This window comes from Pecten maximus, chromosome 6 (genome assembly GCF_902652985.1).
Source record: "Pecten maximus chromosome 6, xPecMax1.1, whole genome shotgun sequence".
In the NCBI taxonomy this organism is placed as follows: Eukaryota; Metazoa; Mollusca; class Bivalvia; order Pectinida; family Pectinidae; genus Pecten; species Pecten maximus.
In genome coordinates, this window is record NC_047020.1 from 26,396,476 (window position 1) to 26,424,373 (window position 27,898).

Below are 27,898 nucleotides of genomic sequence, written 5' to 3' on the forward strand. Positions count from 1 at the left end.
GGGAAGCAACTCGAATAGATTTGGCTGACTATAGCGTATAGCTTTAACTACTCTAGGTAACTTTGAACACATAACACATAAAACTTGTCTATTTCCTAGTCCACTACATATGAATTTTGTTTTGAAGATGTCCACGCTTACGCAGTTAAGTATTACATGTATGTGTAACAAACACAAGGTACATATACGTTTCGGTAGGTGTGATACATATACCGATTTGTCTGTAAAATACAAAGGGTATCTGATATGTAAGACGTATATGTGTCCTTCACTTGACGTGATAAATGTCACCTTATCCACATCATTGTTTTCTCTCACTAGATTTACATATAGACACTTACACTTATAATTAGATGAAATACATTAAAGGAAATGTAAAATCGATAATTGTATTTTGCAAAAGATGTCGATATTAAAACGATATTTAAAATTTGAGAAATGTATACCAGACGTCGGCGAATATTGAGCGGGATAGGGTGTGCGTTTCGTTCACTGGTGTATAGTTCAACATTTTGTTATTTATTAGTTAATAATCTGAATCATATGATATATATTATATTGATTGAGATGCATTATTAATATTTCAATTATGTAACCTATAAATTGGAAGCGATCACACAGGCAATTAAACATTCGTTGTTATATAAGAATAACACCCATGATGTGGACAGCAGTGTACGCCGAGAAAATATTATGTTGATTGTTTATCATCTTCAACCCGATATGTATGTCGTTAGCTCGTGTGGCCATTCGACCTAGGCCGTATCAGTGTTATCATGATATGTACACTGCAATAAAATTAATCCATGTGTCTGTTATGTAATAAGTTTCCCTTCCAGTTATATTGTACGTACATGTATGTGCATTACGGGTAGGTCCAATAAAAACATCTACTATCGAACTCGAAAGGCGAACCCAAAGTTCAAAGCGAGGAGAGTTTTGTGGAGAAGTCCAAAAAAGGCAATTTATTGGAATAAGCTATACAATGCCAGTACCGATATTTTTTGAACAGAATCCCATTAATCAAATAGGTATTTGTGATTTAAAATCACAATGTGTCCAGTTTTATTAAGGATATACCAGACACTATGTTGTATAGATAGTCGTAAAAACGTTACAAAACAGTACTGTTTAGTATATGTGTAATAAAATTATGCACGATGAAGTATTTTATTAGTGCATACATCCTCAAATGGGCCCTTGTCCTCATTAAGAACTGATTAGATAAATCAATCTGGTCGGTCTGTCTGTCCGTCCGTCCGTCCGTTTGTTGGTCTGTCTGCTCTGATTGATAATGGGCGATAAACCATTTATATATAAGAATCGGTGCCAGGTACCCACGTGATTAATCACACCTTTGTTACGTGAGTGTACATGTACCATGTATACCATATGTCAAATAAACCGTGTACATTTATGTTCATAATTTGCGGTTAGATAAAAAAAAAAGATTGTCTTGACTTGTTGACAGTTTTTTTTGAAGATATCACTTTGCCTCTTATTCATGTATCAATTGCATGTGTATGTCAAACTTTTCTGTAATAGGAATAAATTATCATTACGTTAAAATGTCTCGTTGTTTATATTAGCATGATATACTAGACCCTATGGGAAATATTTAGCCAATTCATTCATACTGAAGAATATTATTACGGTGAAGTTTTAACGTTGATACAACTAAATAAGTCTCATTTTACTCAATCTATTTTCTGATTGTCGTGAAGAAATCTGGTACATATATTGAGTATGCTTCTAGAATGATATTGTATAATACGTGCCATGAACAAACTTACTAAATATACCACAAACGTTTCGAGGGCACAACTCTCAGGTGTATTGACGTCAGTTTCCATCCCTTTGCATCTATGACGTCTTCAACAATGAAGTTTCACTGGGGATGAGCATAAACATTATCCACTTGGAAATGAGAGGGCTGCTGTGCTGTCGAAACGTTGTTGAATATTAAATTAGCACTTAGCAAGACAATAAGCAACCCAAGCAGTTTAATAACTGATTTATTCACATCATTTAACAAAACGTGTTCCATTGGGATGATTGGCATCATCATATTTTGTACACGAGTGAATTATCTGTAAACTTTAAAGAAAATGTAAATGTGGATATTTATAAGTAATAAAAGTATGTCAATGACCAAGACAAAGTATATCAATGACCAAGACAGTCAATGTCAATTCAAGGAATTGCATAGACTCACGATACATTTAATACAAAACGAATCGTTTAGCAACGTATCTGTAAAGCAATGGTTTTGACTACACATCAATGACATATGTTCATGGATTGTATCAGTTTCACAAAAGGATTATCATTCATAGAGTAAAATGGAAATGAATTTCCGTCAGAAGACTAATCCAAGGTGTCCAGTTCTACAAGTATTCCCTTATTCTTTAAAACAGCAGTAATAAAACCAAGTTAGTTAGTTTTGTGTTATTCATTAATTAATTTTTTATATGAGATATAAAAACATGATATATACATTAAAAATAAATTCAACTTGAAAATGCTACATATTCCGTTGCAACGTGCTGATAGCTCACATGCCGATCAGGTATTGGATCATAGTTTTCCCTGAGCCACGCCCTTGCTTATCAGCGGCCCTCCTTCGTGAAGATGGAGGACGGGCCAAACCAGGTAGTCCAAGCGTTTCCCTTTCTTTGTGTAAGGTCTGTACCGATCTTCGTCGAATATTTCTGGTGCCTCCGTTTTTATGACGACCTTTGGGTCCTGTACGGTCATGAACCAGCATACTAGCACGCACTTCTTCATGTAAGCCGTGGTCTTCTCTCCTGTATGCGATTCTGTCTGTGCATTTGTGAACTCCTGTAGGATATAGCAAGCATACTTAATCACCGCAGGAGCATCGATAAAAGATAAAAAAAAAAAAAGATAAAAGAAATGTATATCTTAAACCAAAACATGTAAGATATGTATATGAAAAAAGATCGTAATAGTTTGCGATTTTCTGATCAAGCCAAGCAGTCATATAACATTATTTTAATACATGTAGCAACCTGTCAATCTTTTATTGTATTACCAATACTGATATTCCAACAGAAATGAGATTTCTATGTGTAATATCACATCTTACAGACAAATTAAACTTAATTATAAAATGCTTGGTAATGATTCTTTAATTTTGAATTTATTTATAATACATACAGATATCAATGTGACATGCATTTCAATGTAACAACGATATTCTTTTTTCATCAATCATGTTTAACTGCAATCAAATATTACCTGCTGTAGATAGCTAACAACATGCACTGACAAACTTTTTCGGAAATCCTTGTTGGTTTTGGCGATTTCCTTTGGCATTTTCTATATCATTGCCAAAACAAAAATGGAATATGTTAAAATACTACAAATACATAACTATTTCCATGCCATATCAAAGTCCTGGGTAAATATAATAGCCAATAATTCTCATTTACAACTTAGAGGTACATGTAACGTTCTAACATAGAAATACATCGTTACGTTGTTTGTGGCCCTCCAAACACTTTTGGAAGTTCGATATTACACTTAAAAATAATTATATAAAAGACAAGCGAATGATTGGCATCTTTCAATAACAAAGAAGCAAATGTAGCATATGAAGAATCAGTTTATCAATATAAAGGTCAGAAATAAACATATAATCCAAAAAGGAGTCGGGGAAATGACAAGGGATCCCAGAGAGATCTTGGAGCCAAGGAAAGAAGATACCTATAAATGAAGTTTCAGGTATATTCTTCTAACACTTCTCATAGAATAACAATAACAAACTTTAACTATCAAAGGATGCGTGGTTGTCGGCCATTGGTTTTCCAATAGATAATAACCTCATGCACACATACACACCCTCAAACATACACACATCAGTTCCAGAATGTATGGTTTGCCATTATATATCATCATGATCAGAATAACCTCAAGATCTTTCATTGTCTTAAAAGCAACCTCATCCGCATCATCATACTCATCATCACCATCGTAATCACATCATCATACAAGTCAACATACTCTCATCATCATAGTATCATCATCATAATCTCATCATACTCATCATCATAATAATCATCTTAATAATTTCATCATTATACTTATCTTCATAATTTTATCATCATTCTAATCATCTTCATAATTTCATCATAATATCATCATCATTAACTACAAAGGTAAATGCATGTACATAGGAAACCATACAAACTCCTATAAATGTGAATGTACTCTGATAGACATACATACACCCTCACACACATACATATTCAGTTTCCTGGTAGCCTGATCAATCCTGTCGAGGGCTCAGTTTCTGTGACAGAAACGGGATATATAGAGTTATTGTACTTCGTAATAGCGATATCAGTTATTGTTTCTAGACTATTGACCGGACCACGGGCCACTGGCAATTGACTTAAGCCCACCCTCTGAAGACAGTGGGCTAACAATAGGGTTACAGAAATGATAAAACATATCATAAATACTGCAAAATACGATATGAAATTGGTTTCATTCTATCCTTGAGTTATAGGGCGGTGTACTAAACAAAATAAAATTGGGTTTAAACTATCGTTGAGTTATAGGGGTTTTCAACCTTAACCACATGTTAAATATCAGCAGAATGTGTAAGAAAAATAATGTAACTTACCTCGGAAACCAACTCAAAGGAAAAGTCACTTAGGATGTTGTTAATCTTGTCCATGAATTGATTGGATCGTTTGAGGCAAAACTCGTAAGCATCCTACAACATCAAATACGTAACATACACTGATCTGTTATAATTCTCACGGAGTCGTCATTTAAAGACACACTGACAGATATGTTATGCATTGCATATCCTTCAAATGTCCTTCCGGCTTTTTGGTGTAAATGAATTACGAAAATTTGGTTTCAACATTATGCAGTGATACATAAAACAAAGATTTACATAAAGCATCAGAAAACAAGGACAGATTACTTATATCGATTCGTCTCCATTTTCATTTATAATAGGCATTTAAACCTTCACTTACTTAGGATGAATATATGACATACATAATAGCATAATAAACAACACACATAACTATATAATATATTATACATTATAACATAATATATATATCATACAAAATACAATAAGATATACCATACATCATAACATAATATATGATATACATAATAACATAGTATATATCATACGTAATTACATACCATATAACATACACAATAACATTATATATATCATATATAATAACATAATAAATATCATGCATATAATATTATGGTATACAGTGTACATCATACATAATAGCATAAGATATACCACACATAATGAAAAAAATATATACCATATATAATAACATAATATATGCCATACATAATAACATAACAGGTACCATTCATCATGGTATTCAATTATAATGTTTTAATAAAAAAAATCGATACATGGTTATATCGACCAATGATATATACCCAGATATATACTTACGAAAACAATTCCAAGGAGTTTCTGAATCACATCTCTCTCGTTTGACAGGACGTCGGATATTTCCTCCATCGCGTCCGTCCATTCGTTGTCATATAACTCGGAAAACTTTTCTCCCAGACTCAAAGGACGATTAGGATCGCTCAGGTCTGCAATCGCGGGGTTGTTGTCGACAAGCTGTGCTCCAGCTATTTTACTCAGTCTGATTAAATACATATAACGGCATTTGGTTTATCTAATTATTTACTTCAAGACACTTTATATTATATAAGAGTTACAGACGTATTTACAATCAATAGTAAAGAGCTAAACTCATTTAAACGATAGAAAATCAATTATTTTGAAAAGGTCTATTCTTTTCTATTAAAATGTAATATCATTTCGACCAAATATGAAGTTCACGACAACGTTGACATTTATATAAGCAATCGCCAAATGAAATACTAGCGAATACAATTACATGAATTATACAGTTTAGACTATACACAACTCAAACAGTAAAAAATATATCACAGAAGAAATAATACATTAATTCATAAATATCATAATCACTAATAATCCTTTAGGATATAACCTTCATTGAAGGAAATCGCACGCCATAGTCAAAATAAGACTAGTTTTCGTGGATGTAAATTATTTAAAATTTATAGCAGAGAATTACATGTGTTGCGCGATATACCTGTTTCGCAAACCGTCAACTTCGCTTTGAAGCTTTGAAATGGTTTCTGCCGAAGACGAGTTTCCTCTTTTTTTGTCTTCTTTCTTCTTACTTGAACTGTAATTTTGTATTCAGAACTTAATTTTTCTGATGCTTTTTCATAAAGAAGTCAGGATATGTTATAACGTTATAATTATACATTGTAATAGTATGTGCATTTCAAACCACAGATCTTTAAGCAAATACCAATGCAAAACCTTGTGCTAGTTACAGATATTTTGGAGTTACCTCCCCGCCCTTTCAACGCTTCAAAATCACAAAACAAACACGACAAACAAGCCATTTTTAATTGCATTAAGTACTATATAAACAGGCTGTTATCTTTATCATATTACATGTTCGAATTACCATGCTTATGCAAAGTTGAATGCAAACCTATGGGATAAAAAATTACCTTTTTTAATTCTAAAATTTGGGGATTTATTGTGTGTTTTGTTTGTTTGTTTTGTTTCCTTTTTTCCTTATTTTCCAAGAACAATTCAGCCACATCTTTTCTTTATGAATTCAATCTTCATTAATGATACTTTGTCTCTGCTTCTCGTACCTACAGTGCATATATTGATTCGTTGATTAGACGTTCACGGTACTAATCATAAAGATTTTCGTGACATGTATTGAGGTTTGACGAAAAGATTAACTAACAACTGCGGGTTTCGATGGATGCACGTTGATGAATACCATAGAAGGTTTTATGGCCGGCATTATAGTTTTGTTTGGATACGCTATATATTCCTGTGCGATATGAAGTATGATGCGTTCGAAGCTTGTTGATTAATTCATATAGTGGTATTTTTGTCTCGTATACGGGTTGTCGTTTTGAGATTGTGACGTAACCTGGATTAGACCTATAGTTTCGTGTCCATCCGTTTATCGACTTTGAGTTAGAATTAAAACATGCACTAGGAATGTAAGTATAGTCAAACTTTACAAAATTACCATTTGCCTCCTTAAGAACATCTGCTCTAAACATCCACACACAATAACATCATGTATTCAAAGGGCACGATTAGGATATGCATTGCATATATACATTGGTTAAAAACTCTTATTAGATTTTTTAAAGCAGAATTTTGAGATACCTGATTGGACAACACAAAACTTTTTTCACTTTATTCTAATTAATTACAGCTGAGCAAAATTGACGTAGCTTACCTCCCTGTTTGTTGTTTCTGCAGTTGTTCAACTTCTTGTTTTTTCTGCTCACTGAGGATTGATATAATGTTATTAAAAGACACGTTATACAAAACTTGTATTCGTACTTGTATAGAATGTTCAGCTGATATACCAAACGGACATGCTTTCCATTCATAGGGAAACGTTAAGCATAGGTTTCTGTGGGATACTGTAATATATGAAGATATAACAGTAGTTGATAGTACTTATTACTTAATTGTACATTGTGTCTGTTCATGACGACAGTTGATTTGCACATTTAACATCCTATCGTACCCATAATGTACAGTTTTCGGCATATGTGTTTTTACTTATCCAACATCCTATTCATATTCATAGAAAACATTTGAGATCAGCTGGCTTACATGTCCCGTAGTAACCCTGCATTTTCGTTTTGGAGTTTTTCTATTTCCTCTTCCTGTCTCTTCCTGTAAAACAATTTACATAATGTGAGGTTCTGTGAACGTGTCCAACACAAACTAAACAGAAGCCAAAGATCACGCACATGTGATACAGTTATGTCTTTTCTATTTTCAATGAATGTTGAATGTTTGAAGTTTCTGTCATGTTTTTGTAACTTGTAAATGCTAGATAAGTAAATGAATAAATAAATTACCTATCTTTTGCGCTCAATCTCTCCCTCTCCATTTGTTGTTCATCTGATCTCTTACTGAAAATGTAAACAAAACGTTTGTTATAAAAGAATACATGTATTATATTGATCATATCACATGTTCGAATTACCATGCTTATGCAAAGTTGAATGCAAACCTATGGGATAAAAAATTACCTTTTTGTAATTTTAAATTTTGGGGATTTATTGTGATTTGTTTGTTTCTTTTGTTTCTTTTTTTCCTTATTTTCCAAGAACAATTCAGCCACATCTTTTCTTTGTGAATTCAATCTTCATTAATGATACTTTGTCTCTGCTTCTCGCACCTACAGTGCATACATTGATTCGTTGATTAGACGTTCACGGTACTAATCACAAAGATTTTCGTGACAGGTATTGAGGTTTGACGAAAAGATAAACTAACAACTGCGGGTTTCGATGGATGCACGTTGATGAATACCATAGAAGGTTTTATGGCCGGCATTATAGTTTTGTTTGGACACTATATATTCCTGTGCGATATGAATTAAGATGCGTTCGAAGCTTGTTTAGGAATTCATATAGTGGTATTTTTGTCTCGTATACGGGTTGTCGTTTTGAGATTGTGACGTAACCTGGATTAGACCTATATTTTCGTGTCCATCCGTTTATCGACTTTGAGTTAGAATTAAAACATGCACTAGGAATGTAAGTATAGTCAAACTTAAAAAATACCATTTGCCTCCATAAGAACACCTGCTCTAAACATCCACACACAATAACATCATGTATTCAAAGGGCACGATTAGGATATGCATTGTATATATACATTGGTTAAAAACTCTTATTAGATTTTTTAAAAGCAGAATTTTGAGATGCCTGATTGGACAACACAAAACTTTTTTCACTTTATTCTAATTAATTACAGCTGAGCAAAATTGACGTAGCTTACCTCCCTGTTTGTTGTTTCTGCAGTTGTTCAACTTCTTGTTTTTTCTGCTCACTGAGGATTGATATAATGTTATTAAAAGACACGTTATACAAAACTTGTATTCGTACTTGTATAGAATGTTCAGCTGATATACCAAACGGACATGCTTTCCATTCACAGGGAAACGTTAAGCATAGGTTTCTGTGGGATACTGTAATATATGAAGATATAACAGTAGTTGATAGTACTTATTACTTAATTGTACATTGTGTCTGTTCATGACGACAGTTTATTTGAACATTTAACACATCCTATTGTACCCATAATGTACAGTTTTCGGCATATGTGTTTTTACTTATCCAACATCCTATTCATATTCATAGAAAACATTTGAGATCAGCTGACTTACATGTCCCGTAGTAACCGTGCATTTTCGTTTTGGAGTTTTTCTATTTCCTCTTCCTGTCTCTTCCTGTAAAACAATTTACATAATGTGAGGTTCTGTGAACGTGTCCAACACAAACTAAACAGAAGCCAAAGATCACGCACATGTGATACAGTTATGTCTTTTCTATTTTCAATGAATGTTGAATGTTTGAAGTTTCTGTCATGTTTTTGTAACTTGTAAATGCTAGATAAGTAAATGAATAAATAAATTACCTATCTTTTGCGCTCAATCTCTCCCTCTCTATTTGTTGTTCATTTGATCTCTTACTGAAAATGTAAACAAAACGTTTGTTATAAAAGAATACATGTATTATATTGATCATATTACATGTTCGAATTACCATGCTTATGCAAAGTTGAATGCAAACCTATGGGATAAAAAATTACCTTTTTTTAATTCTAAATTTTGGGGATTTATTGTGTGTTTTGTTTGTTTCTTTTGTTTTTGTTTTTTTCCTTATTTTCCAGGAACAATTCAGCCACAACTTTTCTTTGTGAATTCAATCTTCATTAATGATACTTTGTCTCTGCTTCTCGTACCTACAGTGCATACATTGATTCGTTGATTAGACGTTCATGGTACTAATCATAAAGATTTTCGTGACAGTTATTGAGGTTTGACGAAAAGATAAACTAACAACTGCGGGGTTCGATGGATGCACGTTGATGAATACACTAGAAGGTTTTATGGCCGGCATTATAGTTTTGTTTGGACACTATATATTCCTGTGCGATATGAAGTATGATGCGTTCGAAGCTTGTTGATGAATTTATTGATGAATTTATATAGTGGTATTTTTGTCTCGTATACGGGTTGTCGTTTTGAGATTGTGACCTAACCTGGTTAGACCTATATTTTCGTGTCCATCCGTTTATCGAATTTGAGTTAGAATTAAAACATGCACTAGGAATGTAAGTATAGTCAAACTTAAAAAATTACCATTTGCCTCCTTAAGAACATCTGCTCTAAACATCCACACACAATAACATCATGTATTCAAAGGGCACGATTAGGATATGCATTATATATATACATTGGTTAAAAACTCTTATTAGATGTTTAAAAGCAGAATTTTGAGATGCCTGATTGGACAACACAAAACTTTTTTCACTTTATTCTAATTAATTACAGCTGAGCAAAATTGACGTAGCTTACCTCCCTGTTTGTTGTTTCTGCAGTTGTTCAACTTCTTGTTTTTTCTGCTCACTGAGGATTGATATAATGTTATTAAAAGACACGTTATACAAAACTTGTATTCGTACATGTATAGAATGTTCAGCTGATATACCAAACGGACATGCTTTCCATTCATAGGGAAACATAAGCATAGGTTTCTGTGGGATACTGTAATATATGAAGATAAAACAGTAGTTGATAGTACTTATTACTTAATTGTACATTGTGTCTGTTCATGACGACAGTTGATTTGCACATTTAACATCCTATCGTACCCATAATGTACAGTTTTCGGCATATGTGTTTTTACTTATCCAACATCCTATTCATATTCATAGAAAACATTTGAGATCAGCTGGCTTACATGTCCCGTATTAACCGTGCATTTTCGTTTTGGAGTTTTTCTATTGCCTCTTCCTGTCTCTTGCTGTAAAACAATTTACATAATGTGAGGTTCTGTGAACTTGTCCAACACAAACTAAACAGAAGCCAAAGATCACGCACATGTGAGACAATTCTGTTTTTTCTATTTTCAATGAATGTTGAATGTTGGAATTTTCTGTTATATTTTCGTAACTTGTAAATGCTAGATAAGTAAATAAATAAATAAATTACCTATCTTTTGCGCCCAGTCTCTCCCTTTCCATTTGCTGTTCATCTGATCTCTTACTGAAAATGTAAACAAAACGTTTGTTATAAAAGAATACATGTATCATATTGATTAAATACGAAGGTATGAATTAGTTCCATATATTGATAAGAAGTAACATGAATCTCCTGGCTGCTATATACATTAGTGAGTAACTTTGTAGCTTCGTGACGGCTTTGTGTGGGATTTGATCTTGCATATATCATTTTACTGTATTCTGCCATAGGAACACGCGAGATTTACAGACGAGTAACTGAATCGACAGGTAAAATAGCAGATGCTTTTGTTAACGTACATATCTGTATTTTCTGCTTTTAGATCTTTATTTTCATCTTGTGGTTTTTCCACGCGTTCCTCCAGCTTCTTCCTGTGAACACAATGCAGTATCAAATTCAAGCAGTTTCCGAAAAATATACACTCTACACCAAAAATAGGTCGATTCAACTATATTAAAATCTATATTAAATATTTTATTTGCTTGCCGTCGGTGGCGTTATTGTATATACTATCAACACTAAGGTAAACTCAAGGCAAGTACATACAGTGATGTTGGTTTATAGAATAGGTAAATGTGGTCTCAATTTTGAACCTGGCTGATTGACACGTGTTCACATATGTAGATGAAGACTGTGTAAGTGTTGTAAAATTGTTTGCCGGTTTTTGAGATAGAATAAAGCCCGAGCTGTAAGTATGTTTGCATATGCACATATATTCCGCATTTCAAAATTATACTTGTCTTCTTTATCATATCCACATAAATAACTGTTTTGGGGCCCGTTCTCTGTTCCCGTGGGAACACATTGTATATATACCAATTTTAGTTTACTCTTTGCATATAAAACACGTCGCTAGTGTTTCGCCCTTTTAGGTATTTATCATTTTTTGTGTTTTTGAAGGAATTAATTTTCAAGTTCTACTTAAATCATAAAAGATAAGAGTACCGGTTTAGTGTCATTATATCATGCATATATACTAAATAAGACAATGTTAAGACAGTTTTATTTTATAACAAGCTAATGCTTGTTGTATTAAACAAATTATCACCATTCCTCATGAGTCACCCCGTCATTTGCTCTTTATTTTCTTTGTTAATAATTCTATTAATTCATATTCAATTACATGTATAACCAATATACACAAATATACGATAAACAAAATAGGTTTCAACGTATTATTTTCTCTTTCCAAACACCTGACCTTCTCTTGTTCCTCGTCATTCGGTCTGGAGACATGATATATCAATAATAAATATGAAACAAGTTTATATAGGTATGATTGTGAAAGTTCTACGCTATGTAAAACACACGTAACGGAAAATCGTATTTTGAAATACACGTCAAGTTTAACCTACATATATCCTTTGATATTTGATAGTGTTGCTTTAAATATAAATATGTACAAATACCCGTTAGAATGTAAGATCGTTGACGGCGTATACACTTCGAAATGAGCGAGTTTACTGCGACAAAAACCTGAGGTCTGTAGGTGAACTGTTGAACCACTCTTTAGATTGCCTATTTGTTACAACATGCCCTTTACCGAAAATACCACAGAAGTATGCTATCTACACTTGAAAGGGTTTGATGTCTGACCCAATTGACAAAAAGGATGAACTATTTACCTTTAGTATTACATTTTCTAAGGAGCTGGGTCGATATTTACCGTACCTACCGTAACATCTATCTATTTTATATATTTACTTATTTTTCTCTGTCTATCTTGTAGGCTAAAAATTACCGTAAATCATCGCACTAAGCATGTTGTTGTTATTCGCATGTAATCACAACATGAAGGTGGAGTTTTGCTGTTTAAAGAGGGACTTCTCCACGGAAAGATTTATCGACGATAAGCAGAAAACAAAACAAAAACAAAAGTGGGCGGGAGATGGCAGTGTCATTGTTAGGGGGCGTTTCAAATGACTATCAAAGTGTGTTTTTATTTACTATTTATTATATAGAGGATATTGAATGGTTTCCCGTTTAATATAACATATTTCACGAGTATGACAGACTGTTGTTATTTTCGCGAGTGCGAAATAGTCTTCCATACGAGTGAAATATGTGTTATTTTAAACAGGAAACCATTCAATTATCTTCATATTGCATTTTATATACTTGAAAAACAAAATGGAAAACATTGAAAAAATGATAGTGTCAAAACGTGCGGGAATAAGAAATTACGTCATCTCTTTGTGACGTTACCCCACGTAAACTTGACGGCGAAATTTTGAAATGACTTCATCGCAATTTAAGCATTTGCTGCTGTTATCTGAGAATCTGTGCAGGAATAGTTAACTCCAAGTGAGTATTTTGTCAAAACTAGTCTGAATATTTCAGAAAAACAGCAAAATAAACAATTCATTTATCCTCGCTTTAATTGGAAACATCGACAAGTTTCAACTTATATTTTCATTGCAAAACTTATATTTTCACCGCAAATCTTATATTTTCACTGCAAAATCTTATATTTTTACTGCTCATCGCTGTAGTGAAAATACAAGTTTTATTAGTTTGATAAATTTCCATATTTCACTGGCAAAATTGCAATGAACGGATTTCTCTATCGCCATCTATACTAAACTGAGTTTTTATATTTGTTATTCTTGTGTGTGACTTCGTGCATTACCTGTAAATGTAATTGACATACATAAATACATAAATAATGATAGAATAAAAATAAAAATAAATAAATAGATAACGTGTCTGGTGAATTTGATTTCTGAATCAGCAAAGGTTTAAAATGATCCCACTTCTTCTTGCTAGAATGGTAAACAACATTAGTTAGTACAATTTATCATTGGTTATTTACATTGGATAAATACATGGACATTGCAGTTACACACTACAGCAAGTTAATGGCTCATTATAAGATATTTTATTTTGTTTTGTTGAAATGTATTGTGCGTTGTGTTTTGGCACAGGAACAATTACGAATTGTTAGCGATATATGACTCGAAATGGGCAAATGCATTTAAAAAATACTTTTAGTTAACGTACATGGCTGCGTTTTCTTTTACATCCTTATTTTCTTTTCGTAATTGTTTTAATTCTTCATTCTGCTTCTCCCTGTAAAGACAATACAATAACAATACACAATCGTATTTTTAGAAAAGTGTTCACATTTCAGCAATCGTTTCAAGAAAATTTGAATGTTTTCATAATATTGCTTCACAAAATCAAAATTTGCATAAAACGTTTGATTTGCTTCACATCAATAAACGTACGACAACAAAAAGTGCATCAAGATATTGCATGGATACTGTTATATAAGTATGGCATACATTACGCAAACGACGACTAGCATTAAACTTTTTATGAATAGCATGATAACGTTAGCAGCTGAGAGGATCAAAACGTCGGCGGTTTAACGCAACGACAAACAAAAATAGATTGACTACCATGCATTCACGCAGAATCACTGCTTTGTAACATAATCGCACACAATCTGGCTGCATGGCAATTTGTGTAAAGCTTTTTATATTTTGTTTTATTATTTTAACTTCATGGCTATGACGACTTCATTGTTAAATATTTTTTTTAAATAACATAAACAGCTAAAATGCATTTCCATAAACAGAGCATTGAAGGGCGGAATATTTCATAGTCGTTACGCGTAGTGGTGTTATTTAGGATGCTGGATATAGTAAACGAGGAATGTCCAACTAGTTGAGTTTAACTTAACTTGTAAAAAGAATATAGTCAGGCTACGTTAATTGTAACAGTACTTCGCATGAAGAATAATTAATCGCTCGATAAAAAGCTGGATACCTGCAACACTGAATCTAAAGGACATATCCTTACAGTTAATATGCTATACTATTCGTGCTTGTACTGAAGCCTTTATCAAACAATGTACAATGGTAGGTCTATTCGATAGTCAGTAATGTCGATGTCTTTTGCAGGCTGAGACCACTACCCGTACCCTCCTCATCATAACATCTCTGTGTTTTAACATTTTAGATGCAAGTTTTGAGAGTATTTTTCGCAAACTACCAAAATGAAAGACGAAGTTTATAAGAAAACAATTCTTACAGTTTTATGTCTGGACTTACGGATTTTTTTCTCAAATACTCTACGCGAATTAAGCTGCTGTTACTCATTGGTAACGGCATTACCAAAGCTACGTAATAACAATAAATGTACATAGGTTACATCATAGCGGGATGGAAATATACAATGGAGCATAGATAATACCTTTCTTTTGTGAGATTTGAGTTCCTTTCTTCGAGTCCTCCCACTTTGTTTTGAAGTTCCTTTCTGTAAATACATTCGATTAAGGATATGTAAAGTATAATGATCACTGAACACTTGGTGGCAACAAAATCCAAAAGATACAATGCGGTAAGTGACAATGTTATGGTCATCGTCTCTTGACCAGTGGTTGGATAATGGTGCTTTCACATTAAATCACACAAAATACAGTTCGTCTTGAGATGAATCAGTTCATATGTAAGGTTGATATATATATAATTACATAATAATCAATTGTAATTCATTAAAGCTATGTATTTGTAATATTTCCTATTTCAATTAGTTATACATTAAATCATTTGGTAACAAAAGGTTGTCAGCGAATATTATACCTGGCTTCTTCGGACTGTTTTAGTTCTTTTATATATCTTTGTAAATTGGACACCAATGTAGAATGTTCGTTTTCGCTGTCAATAAAACAAAAATACATGGTAATGCAAACATGTATATTGCAACCAAATGCTTGTAGTCAAATGATATTGATTTATTTATTACATATTGATTTATTTATTACATATTGATTTATTTATTACATATCAATTGTCAAATGCATAGATTACGAATTGTTGGTGGTGGCTGCTGAGACAGAGATTAAAACCCTAATAAGCAGATACCTGATATGTTCGTAATTCAAACCAATCAAGCATCACCATTTATAATTATGTCATCCAAAATCATATTTTTTATTTTGATATTTCGACAGTAGCGCTAAAATGAGGACCAGAGATAAACAAAATATAGCTTAACAGGGAAACAAACCTATCAACTGGATTAACGTCACCTTTTTGCTGGGAGGTTGTGGAATTATTTGCTTTGCTGCGAAAAAAAAAAAAGAAATGAAGTTCAACAATCAGGGACAATCGAATAATTTTTAAATTAACTGTTACTATTAAATACGATGCTTGAGATTATTCGTAATCAGTAACAACTGTTCATATTTCATAGTAGAAACACCAAAGTATATGATATTGCCATACAGATAAAAATCTTCAAAGCATGGAGTTCATATGCAATGGAGACAAAGCATGGAAGGACCAGTGATATGCATGCATTCCTATGAAGGATAACATAAAGCTGTCAGTGACGAGGTTATTTTAAGTGCTTTTATGCGAGTAGAAACTTTTGAATTTGATATAACTGAAAATGAATTTGTCGGTTTACTACCTGCACATGTAAAATAAATGTGTCACATTTTATCCCCGCCATATTGACCCTCGTATGTATTAACGCATCACGGTTCAATTTCAATTTCAACTATCAAACAACAGGCATAACCTATATGGGTTATCTCCTAAAGGTAAAAACTTATAAATGAGTAAATATATATTTATATATAATACAGATACATATGATATAATGTGATGTAATTAGAAAATGAAGCATAAAGCATAAATCGATCAAATATAAGATATGTATTTGGAAATATGGACAATATCTGATCATGTTTCTTTATTTATATCATCTAAAGTATTCATTATCAATTTTTTAAGACAATTAAATGTTTTAGCTTTAAATCTAGCAACCATGAAACGATTCCCTTCGCCCATGAAATACAGACCACAATGTCCATGATGGCCTAACAGTCACTGGCCATCCACCATGAGTTTTCGGGCCGGAAATGAATACTGCATTCTTATTTTTAATTAAGTGAGTGAAGCAAAAATGGTTTGACTAGGTTGATGCGTTTGGTGGGTTCTATTCAAACTGTTAACAATTGCATTTATATCATTTTTTTTATCAAGTCATGTAGTATAAAGATTTTTTAAACTAGTATAAAAAACACACAAACAATTTGGGGTTCTGAATTGGTCGACCATAATAATATTGTCCATATTTATTAATCATTCTTATTAATCATTTAAGGTATCACCTTAACTCTATCAAGCAATATTTATTATGAACAACATACAAAGCACAAAACATATATTTGTAGTTCTGAAAAACTCAACAGTACCTTCAAATGTATTCATATTGGTTTGTTGATCACAATCACACCGTAATAAAAGTACATCAAGGGTGTAGTGATGGTAACTGACATCAAACAATATAAAAACAAATTCTAGACTAGAAAAATGGTGAACTCTTTCATTGGTATTATTATCACAGTTACAGGCTGCCGAGTAATAAGATGGTCTCATTAAAGGTCAAAATTTAAGGCTGTTTGAAGAATTTCTAAGTTGACAGATCAAATTATTGTGTATTATATCGTCTCGATAAACAAATATAGAATTTATTCTTGTGTCTTACATAATGTCACTTACAGATTTTCTTAAAAGTTATTTGAATTGATATAATGATGCGATATTGGAATGATCAAACTTTGTTGCAAGTTCATTATAATCTTTCAGTTCAGATGATATAAAACTTTTGGCATAGTATTTGTTTTGCATACAGGAATCGTAAAGATTCTTTCGTTTTTTAATAAGTATAAGTTCATATTGTTGAAAAATGGTTCAATCAATTCAGCTAAGCAAGAGTTGGCAGTGCCTACAAGCATTTTATAAAATAAATAGTCTGTGTTTTTTCCCTTCTTGCAGCAAGTGTCCCAACCAAGCTCACAATACATTTTATAGGGTGAGGTTCCGTTATGCAGTCCTGTAATAATTCTAACAGCCTATATTTAGATAGATTCAAGAAGAGCTGCATACTGCTGTGTACAACTATCAAAATTGCATCCCCGTATTCTAGTATGGATCTATTGTAAGCAGTAAATGTGGTGATGAATGTTTTGATTCATTTTGTATATTTCAGGCTTTAATAAATGTATGCGTTGATATGATGATTCAACTTACAATCTTCAAAAAAAAAAAAAAAAAAAAAATGCTTATGAGATGAAATACTTTTTATGGTTTCTTTGTGGAAAATGACTTCAGAGGAAATAATATTTCATTGTTGACTAAAAGAAAGTGATTTAGTTTCAGTGGGATTAAGATTTTTATCCCATTTCTTAGACCATATATTTACATTATCGACATCACTGGTTAAACTAATAGCTGCATCAACTAGATTTGTATGTATTACTTCAAAAAGAGATATGTGGTCAGCAAATAATCATTTTCCATTAGTTATACATTCAGTTATATCATTTATTTAGATCGGGAACAGATATCGAATGCTTTACTAATATCACAAAATATTGATCTTATTTCAAGTCCTTCATCAAGTTTTTGAATGAAAATTAAGATTAAAATATGACAATTTTCACAATATTACAGTGATAGTTGAGTTTGCATGTCACATACGAATTGTCAGTCACATTTGCCAATACAACATGGCTCAGGTCACACAGCGTCATAATTCAATATCTAGGAGGGATCTGTTGGGCATACGGATGTGCAGTCAATGTATCTTGCATATCTCAACATACGACCACAAACAACAAATATATGTCATTCAGTGTACATACATGTATTATATATAGCTAGGTGTTAGGAGTTGAATAGCATGAGATATTTACTTTCCATAGATTCCAGCAATATTTCATTCGTGACATAATAACTGATAGATTAATCATAGTGTTGATATTTTCAAGATAAAAAGCCTGATATTAGTCATCACCAGATTAAGCAAATTAAGTCAACATACGTTCTTTGTTTTTGTAGATCATTCCTTGCCTGGACCAAGTCCGTGTGTAATTCTTTATTCCTCTCTACATTGAATAACCTCATATTTTACATTCAATGTTACCAACAGGGATATTTTGAAACTAATGTGTATGATAAGTGTGATACTTTCAATTTCCGAAGAGTAACCTTTCCACTTGTATATAGTAGCATTACTGCCTCCTCACCCATGCTGTTTACATGCATGTTGATTCGATATTAAGGACTATATCAAGATAGCCACGATAGACGTGATTGATCTTAATTTCTGACGAAAACAAACTTAACATTATAAGTTTTCAAGAGATGCAGGTTGGTGAAATAACAAAAAAAGTTTAATTTGATGTGATGGATACAGGCAAAAGGTGCGTTGGTCGGTCCCGCCGTTAAGGTTTTAAGTTATGAATCGCACTTTATAAAACTTTCATATGCTGTTCAAATTCGAACAACAACTATACTAGGATGTGAAACTTGTTTTTCTTAAATTAATCACGTCTAGAGTTTTCCAATGAGGAATTGGGACATCAACGACCATGCATTACCTGATATTGATAAAAACTGACGTTCGAGATGTTGAAAAACACCTGACTACTAAATAAGACCTTTACTCTTTACTCGACTGTCATGGAAACTCAACAATTTACGATATCTTGGTAAGCAATATAAACGATGAAAATCTGTGTTGCCATAATTTTACACAACCTGTTTTGACTAAAAAAATGCAATTGCACACACCAAAATATCACAATTTATGGTCATAGGGAAAACGTGTCTTACATGAAACGTAACATTGTACCTCATCAGGGTGTTCAAATGGGACAGAGCTTAAAAAATCTTTAAGATTTAATAAAAGTTAAGCTGTATAATAATCTGACTTCGGGATTGATGTGGCCATGAACGAATAATTTTAATATTTTAGCATTTAAAAGTACCTAAGACATCCATTTGAACAAATTTGATAACCTTATCTAAAACATTTTTTATCATTACGAGTTTCCTGAATCATTTTAATCCAGGCGTTCTTAATGAGTAATGTTTTCATGATTGTATCAAACTTAACCCCTGTGACGTAGACAGTATGTCAAGATCACTCACTTTAACAAACCTAATATGGGCGTTTCGTCTCAAAGAATCACTATTTTTTATTGCAACAGATGTGATATTGAAAGTTATCAACTTTATTATTTCATTGTAGGTCTTCATTTATGAATGCAAAAAGTATAATATAATTTCATACTCAAGCCTAGTTCTTGCATATGTTAAAATAAAACAACACTAATTCATGTACGAAGTCGTAAAAGCAACACTAATTGCCACAAAAACAATGATAATAACGTGGACCCTAGACTAAGAAGGTTGCTGTGGATTTAACCAATTTTATGTTTTCAACATGCCTGTTTATTAGATATGTCACTGCATATGCAAACATTTAATCCGTTTTAGCACATGCGTATTATATGATGTCATTTAGGAAAATTTCAGTATAAGTTTTTTTAGGGGCAAAATATGCATTTGTAATTTTATTCTCTCTCTCTCTCTTACTCGCCAATCGGTGCTTATGAGGAATTGGTAACTACACGACGTTATGGGGAACACAACTTCCAGCATCAATCTCTCTATACTTTCATCTGGACAACAGCGTATGCATCCACCGAAATAAATACACTTTCAGCTATTTCCAAATATTAAACCATATCCAAGTTCTCTCTCCGTTTTAGTATATGGGGCAAAGACAATTTTATGGGGATCATTCGGAACACCTCCGTAAGAGATTTATGCCTCATAAACCCTTTCTTCAAGGGGGGATCGAGGGGGGACCTAAATATTCACCATAAAATACCTGCAATAAATAATCCCTTTAAACCTTCATCAGATGGATATTAAGTCTACCCGACAGAAATATAGTACTATAAATTCTCTAAAAATACTTATCATTGAGAATGTATTCATCAATCATAAAGCCTTTTCACAGAGAGATACCAAGATGTTCCCCACAAACACTTATCAGTGAGAATGTATTCCTCATCAAGCCTTTTCACAGAGAGATACCAAGATGTTCCCCACAAACACTTATCAGTGAGAATGTATTCCCCATAAACCCTCTTCACAGAGAGATACGAAGATGTTCCCCACAAACAATTATCAGTGAGAATGTATTCCTCATAAACCCTCTTCACAGAGAGATACCAAGATGTTCCCCACAAACACTTATCAGTGAGAATGTATTCCTCATAAACCCTCTTCACAGAGAGATACCAAGATGTTCCCCACAAACACTTATCAGTGAGAATGTATTCCCCATAAACCCTCTTCACAGAGAGATACCAAGATGTTCCCCACAAACAATTATCAGTGAGAATGTATTCCTCATAAACCCTCTTCACAGAGAGATACCAAGATGTTCCCCACAAACACTTATCAGTGAGAATGTATTCCTCATAAACCCTCTTCAGAGAGATACTAAGGTCCTCACAAACACTTATCAGTGAGAATGTATTCCCCATAAACCCTCTTCACAGAGAGATACCAAGATGTTCCCCACAAACAATTATCAGTGAGAATGTATTCCTCATAAACCCTCTTCACAGAGAGATACCAAGATGTTCCCCACAAACACTTATCAGTGAGAATGTATTCCTCATCAACCCTATTCACAGAGAGATACCAAGTTATTCCCCACAAACACTTAACAGTGAGAATGTATTCCTCATAAACCCTATTCACAGAGAGATACCAAGTTATTCCCCACAAACACTTAACAGTGAGAATGTATTCCTCATAAACCCTATTCACAGAGAGATACCAAGTTGTTCCCCACAAACAATTATCAGTGAGAATGTATTCCTCATAAACCCTCTTCAGAGAGATACCAAGATGTTCCCCACAAACACTTATCAGTGAGAATGTATTCCTCATAAACCCTCTTCACACAGAGATACCAAGTTGTTCCCCACAAACACTTAACAGTGAGAATGTATTCCTCATAAACCCTCTTCACAGAGAGATACTAAGGTCCTCACAAACAATTGTCAGTGAGAATGTATTCCTCACAAACCCTATTCACAGAGATACTAAGTTCCCCACAAACACTTATCAGTGAGAATATATTCCTCATAAACCCTCTTCAGAGATACCATGATGTTCCCCACAAACACTTATCAGTGAGAATGTATTCCTCATAAACCCTATTCACAGAGAGATACCAAGATGTTCCCCACAAACACTTATCAGTGAGAATGTATTCCTCATAAACCCTCTTCACACAGAGATATCAAGTTGTTCCCCACAAACACTTAACAGTGAGAATGTATTCCTCATAAACCCTCTTCACGGAGAGATATAAGGTCCTCACAAACAATTGTCAGTGAGAATGTATTCCTCATAAACCCTCTTCACAGAGAGATACCAAGTTGTTCCCCACAAACACTTATCAGTGAGAATATATTCCTCATAAACCCTCTTCACAGAGAGATACCATGATGTTCCCCACAAACACTTATCAGTGAGAATGTATTCCTCATAAACCCTATTCACAGAAAGATACTAAGTTCCTCACAAACACTTATCAGTGAGAATGTATTCCTCATAAACCCTCTTCACAGAGAGATACCAAGATGTTCCCCACAAACACTTATCAGTGAGAATGTATTCCTCATAAACCCTCTTCAGAGAGAGATACCAAGATGTTCCCCACAAACACTTATCAGTGAGAATGTATTCCTCATAAACCCTCTTCACAGAGAGATACTTTGTTCCCCACAAGCACCTGCTGAATCCATCAACTCAACAGATGTGATTGATACAATGGATTTATTCACACAAAAAACAAATAATAACAACTAGATAGCTAGCACTAGCTGTAAAGATCGCAATCAAATCAACAGTGAACATTTTTTATCTTCAATACCAAATTAAACAATAACTGAAATTCAAAAAAACAAATCTCTCAGTCTTCAAAAGATATCAAACATTGCATTGTTTTGCATCGAAGGGTATAAATATCCAAATAGCCTTAGGCTTAAACATGAAATGTAGTAAGTTGAAAATAACATGGCATCATACTAATATTGAATGCAATATTGCATTAAATAAACACATACAATGTAACATTTCACATTTTCCTCTGCACTATATCTGAGATTTGTTATCATTGAGAGTTCTCTAATACTTCCATAGTACTATGTAAAAGGTCAGGATTTCTTATTCCAATATATGACCTTGATGACATTGATTATATATATTTAAAATCATCCATACAAATGAAACAGGTCCTAATTTTATCTTTTTTAATGAAAAATAGTGGTAACAAACATTCGCTTGTATATCTTGCATTGCCACTTAAATGTCAAACACAGGTATTTCCCTGGATCAAATTAAGATGAGTTATTTTGGAGAGTGAATGGAATTATTATTAAGAAACAGAAGAAGCCTTAGAATAAACATTGAGGATTTTGCCACAAAGGCAAAGACTGACGGTGATGGAGACATAAGGATTCAAGCTAAATGTTCAAAGGGAATTCGCAAGAAAATTATTTGAATTTTGTGAGGAGAAAATTGTATGTACTAAATGTCTAACTCATTCAGAGCACCAATTAACATTTGCTGATATAAGTACATATACAGTGTATCATTGGATGCAAAACAAATGTACGTAGATAATTCTATCCTAGGTTCTTCCAAGAAATGGAATTAATTCAACCGAGTCATTTCGTCGTCACAAGTAATAAAAGTAAAGTAAAACACCAAAAACGGCACACTCTTCATTATTGGAATCAAAACATTTCTTGACGAACATAACATAGATTTAGTTAAGGATTTCAGTGTCAGCTTTGGTCCAGGGCACCCTGTTTTTTTTTCTTTCTTTCTTTTTCCAGTGAAGGCTCTGAAATTAAAACAAAATATACATCGGTATATGAAAATATGCATTTGCTGATCTATTGCGGGGTCATAAAAATACATTTTATACCACAATATGTGGGTGTTATTCAATTCTCAGTGTATCAAATAATTACTTAATGCAACTGTTGAATAAGTATATAAGAACATTTTGTATACATATTGCACAAATAAATTTTAATGGTAAAATGAGCAAGAAGTCCATCGGTCACAGTCAATTATCAAATAACTTGTTGCTACTGAATGGTTTCAAAATTTTGGTGAAAGTGATCATACTATGTTTGTTTTATGAAAAATACAAAGACTCAAATATAATTGACCCAGGTGCCATGTTTAATGGAGTCATTAGTCAAGGGAACCATCATAAAGGTCAAAAAGGACTGCCGGTCACCTTAAACACAAGTTAATGTAACGTACGCCAGGTTTTGTAGTTGAATGAAAGCCGGAATACCCGGAGTGAAAACACCGATCGCGACCTACATTCAGTATCTGGCAACTAACTGCCCCAAATAATCTTAAACATGAAACCTAGAGGTTAAGGGCATTAAGTTGTTGTGATCTGGATTTATTGGCTGAATACAGGGTTTCTGTAGTGTAGGGGGATAACAACTTTGAAGGTATTTGGTTGCATTAGACAGTAAGTCGATATAAACAGGGGTTCGTAAGACAGGTTTGACTCAATTGATACCTTTCTTTTCTTGGTGATGGTCAATGCACTGGAATCATTGTGGTCACTTGCATCTGTCTCACTGAAATGTATTAAAACTGTTTTTGTTTAAGAAGAAACAAGTTGTAATGTTTCTATAGCATGGAATTGATCTTTTTTTTCAATAATGAAGGGTTAGACAGGGAAGAACATGTGCAGTATGCCATATAGCGACTTTGATTCTTATAACAATGACAAATTGTTGTGTTCATCCAATATTATAGTATCAGTAACCTCACCAAGTTTCGATTCAAATGGATGGCAATAACACTGTTTAAAGTAGACTTTAATTTACGCAAATACTGATGTGGCCGTTGTTGCTGTCGCCGTCGTAAAAGTAACACAGTGACCTTATGTTTCACTTTCCGCGACTATTGTCGAAGGCGAGACCAAAATCATAATAGGATGTGCATGTTTTTATATCATTTATATTAGGATATCAATAAAATACTGAATGAGAAAATATTTACATTTTCTGAACAAATGTCTACATTGCTAAAGCTATGCCTTATACAAGAAACTGCCATGTTAATGTTGTGACTATACAGGAACATGAAAATATGATGGGTTCAGACTACATTCCTAACCTAAAACATTTGAAAGAAATGGTATTTTCAAAAATAAATAATACCGTCAGTATTACTTAGATGTGCAGCATAATCATAACATGCTAATTAAATCACAGATCATCTGGATAACAGCTGCTCTCTAATGATTTGATTAAGATTCAAAATGTATATCTTTACTTATTCTAGCTAACTGTCATCTGCTTAACAATTCAAATACATAATAATATCTTAATTACTTCCACATCAGGACCAAATTGTTTTCATTCAATGTGTAGTTAATATCTCAGTTTTAGTATATGCTACTTGTATATATGTACCTTGTATCACAAAGATTTTTAAATGTTTGATGGTCCTGTTTTGGTGTTGAAATTACAAATACATGAATTGGCTTTATAGTCCACAAATACTATCATAACATTATCCATTCTCCAGTCCATGTTATGTTCAGATAGATCAAACAAAGTTAAAATAACAGCAAAGACGTAATTGTGTAGAATATCCCACTGAACCTTTCAGAAGAGCAAAATTGCTTGCAGCACAACATTTCAGAAAAATTATAAAACAAAATGAAATTTGATCCACATATCTGTAGATCCAATACATCCATGTTCTTATCACCACAGAAGGCAAGGATTTCACTAAATTGAAAATCATTTCCAAAACAAGCAAATCCATCAGAAGGAAACTCCATATCTCAATCTAAAACTTGTTCTAGATTCCACTTAATCATATTAATTTCAAACATTTTAATGACAATTTGCAAACATTTCAATGACAATGATTTCAATAATTTTGTTCCCCATAAATTCAGAGAGAAATTAAAATATTTCATATCAGGTTAAAGAATCCACATCAGGCCTGACCTGATTTTTCAACCAATCTTGGTAAGAGTAAGCTTGATTTTCTTCACAAATTTGACAGAAAAAATAGGTTGTAGATGAGAGAATGCTTGATAATCTGATATTTCTCACAAACTTGACAGAGAGAAAGTTTAAGGTAATATTCCTCACAAACTTGACAGAGAGAAAGTTTAAGGTAATATTCCTCACAAACTTGACAGAGAGAAAGTTTAAGGTAATATTCCTCACAAACTTGCCAGAGAGAAAGTTTAAGGTAATATTCCTCACAAACTTGCCAGAGAGAAAGTTTAAGGTAATATTTCTCACAAACTTGTCAGAGAGAAAGTTTAAGGTAATATTCCTCACAAACTTGCCAGAGAGAAAGTTTAAGGTAATATTCCTCACAAACTTGCCAGAGAGAAAGTTTAAGGTAATATTCCTCACAAACTTGCCAGAGAGAAATCTTGATATTCATCATAAAGTTGACATTTCGATTCTTGATCCTGACAGGAAAAATGTGTTTCACAGTTTGAGATATAAATTGGTCAAGGAAACGAATACAGCATCTTAAATTTGAATTGTGTAAAATATCTATTGAAATGCATGAAGCCAAAATTTTACACAAAAATTTGAAGTCTAAAACTGCACTTGACAATTATTAACAACATGAATGCAAGTTATTTGCAGGAGTTTATGAAATCTCTGACAAATAATTATGCTGATTGTGTAAATGGTATAAACATCCATTTGTAATTTTATGTGACCATTTCATGGAAGTTTTACATATTTTTGTTCATTGCATGTATACATACCCATCATCAAGTCTATCATGCTTCTGTGGCTTATAAGAAGGGTCTCTGCTGTCAGAATCATAGTCATGAACACTACTATCACTGTCTTTATGTGAGCTACAAAATAAATGTATTTGTATACAACATCAAAAGAATTTTTGTTTTAAAAATAAGTTTGGTGCATGGTTTGATATCATGCGCGAAATCATTCAATCATTGATATTTTTTGTTAAAGCTGCATGCACAATTATATAATCATTAAAATCCCAGCGCAAATCACATGTACCCGTGATGTGACCTTGAACTTTGACCATGTAAATCAACGGGAACCTTCTTCTGTTAATACATTCATAACATGTGATGCACACCCATAAACAATATACTCACTCATTGGTTTTCCATCTCTTTAAGATTCTGGTCTTTCTCAGACTAACACTCTGTAATGCACATAATAACAAATCATAAAATATCCATTAATCGGTTATTCGGGTTAACTAGGTTATATGTTAAAGGCACTTTAAATGTGGTATTTTAAATGGGGTACACTTACACTATACATACAATTTATATGGCAATATCACTGGGATATTGTGATTTTATAAAGGAACTAGTAGAAAATCATATCTTTACTTCTAAATGTATGTGTTTTATCCAGTATCTATGGTAAGCATCTGCAGTGCTACACAATGGATGATAAAAGACTCAAGTGTTAATCATATGTAAATGTGAACAGCTGTGACCTAGGCAGGGAGTAATTAAACTTTTTACGGGAAAAGCTGTACTGGATTAAATTCATTTCTTTTCAAGTCATGGAGACAACTTAATACATACCAATATGGGCCAAATCAGCGAGCAGTTGCTGTCCTCGCTGCAAGAATCCATTACTTCCTCCAGATCCGGCTTTTCTTTAACAGCTGTGTGAAAGAAGAATAATGTAACATTCATCATAGCATCAAACTACTAGAAATGATATGTACATAATTGGAATAATTGAATAATTTAAATGTAACGGCGAATAATTAAATATTTTCTTTAAGCATAAAATGATGTCATTTTTTCCAACATGCAGATGAGATTGTGAGCACCAAATG

The 27,898-nt window shown here is 33.0% G+C and overlaps 1 protein-coding gene across 8 annotated transcripts in view; it reads right to left on the reverse strand.

Moving 5' to 3' along the window:
• Positions 1 to 1,997: 1,997 nt before the first annotated feature.
• LOC117329389 (trichohyalin-like) overlaps positions 1,998 to 27,898 on the reverse strand; it is a 43,247-nt gene continuing 17,346 nt past the window's right edge. For 2 of the 8 annotated variants that reach the window (XM_033887319.1, XM_033887321.1), the window contains exons 5-23: positions 16,164 to 16,220; positions 15,737 to 15,811; positions 15,348 to 15,410; positions 14,151 to 14,219; positions 11,450 to 11,521; positions 11,121 to 11,174; positions 10,870 to 10,932; positions 10,485 to 10,535; positions 9,542 to 9,595; positions 9,291 to 9,353; positions 8,903 to 8,953; positions 7,975 to 8,028; positions 7,724 to 7,786; positions 7,338 to 7,388; positions 6,147 to 6,242; positions 5,471 to 5,669; positions 4,652 to 4,744; positions 3,262 to 3,342; positions 1,998 to 2,841 (exon numbers count right to left, since the gene is read on the reverse strand). In XM_033887319.1, coding sequence (XP_033743210.1) covers positions 2,578 to 2,841; positions 3,262 to 3,342; positions 4,652 to 4,744; positions 5,471 to 5,669; positions 6,147 to 6,242; positions 7,338 to 7,388; positions 7,724 to 7,786; positions 7,975 to 8,028; positions 8,903 to 8,953; positions 9,291 to 9,353; positions 9,542 to 9,595; positions 10,485 to 10,535; positions 10,870 to 10,932; positions 11,121 to 11,174; positions 11,450 to 11,521; positions 14,151 to 14,219; positions 15,348 to 15,410; positions 15,737 to 15,811; positions 16,164 to 16,220 — 1,573 coding nt within the window. In that variant the 3' untranslated portion in view covers positions 1,998 to 2,577. The remainder of the gene's footprint in view (positions 2,842 to 3,261; positions 3,343 to 4,651; positions 4,745 to 5,470; positions 5,670 to 6,146; positions 6,243 to 7,337; positions 7,389 to 7,723; positions 7,787 to 7,974; positions 8,029 to 8,902; positions 8,954 to 9,290; positions 9,354 to 9,541; positions 9,596 to 10,484; positions 10,536 to 10,869; positions 10,933 to 11,120; positions 11,175 to 11,449; positions 11,522 to 14,150; positions 14,220 to 15,347; positions 15,411 to 15,736; positions 15,812 to 16,163; positions 16,221 to 27,898) is intronic. The other 6 variants (XM_033887320.1, XM_033887324.1, XM_033887325.1 and 3 more) reach the window with 6 other exon arrangements.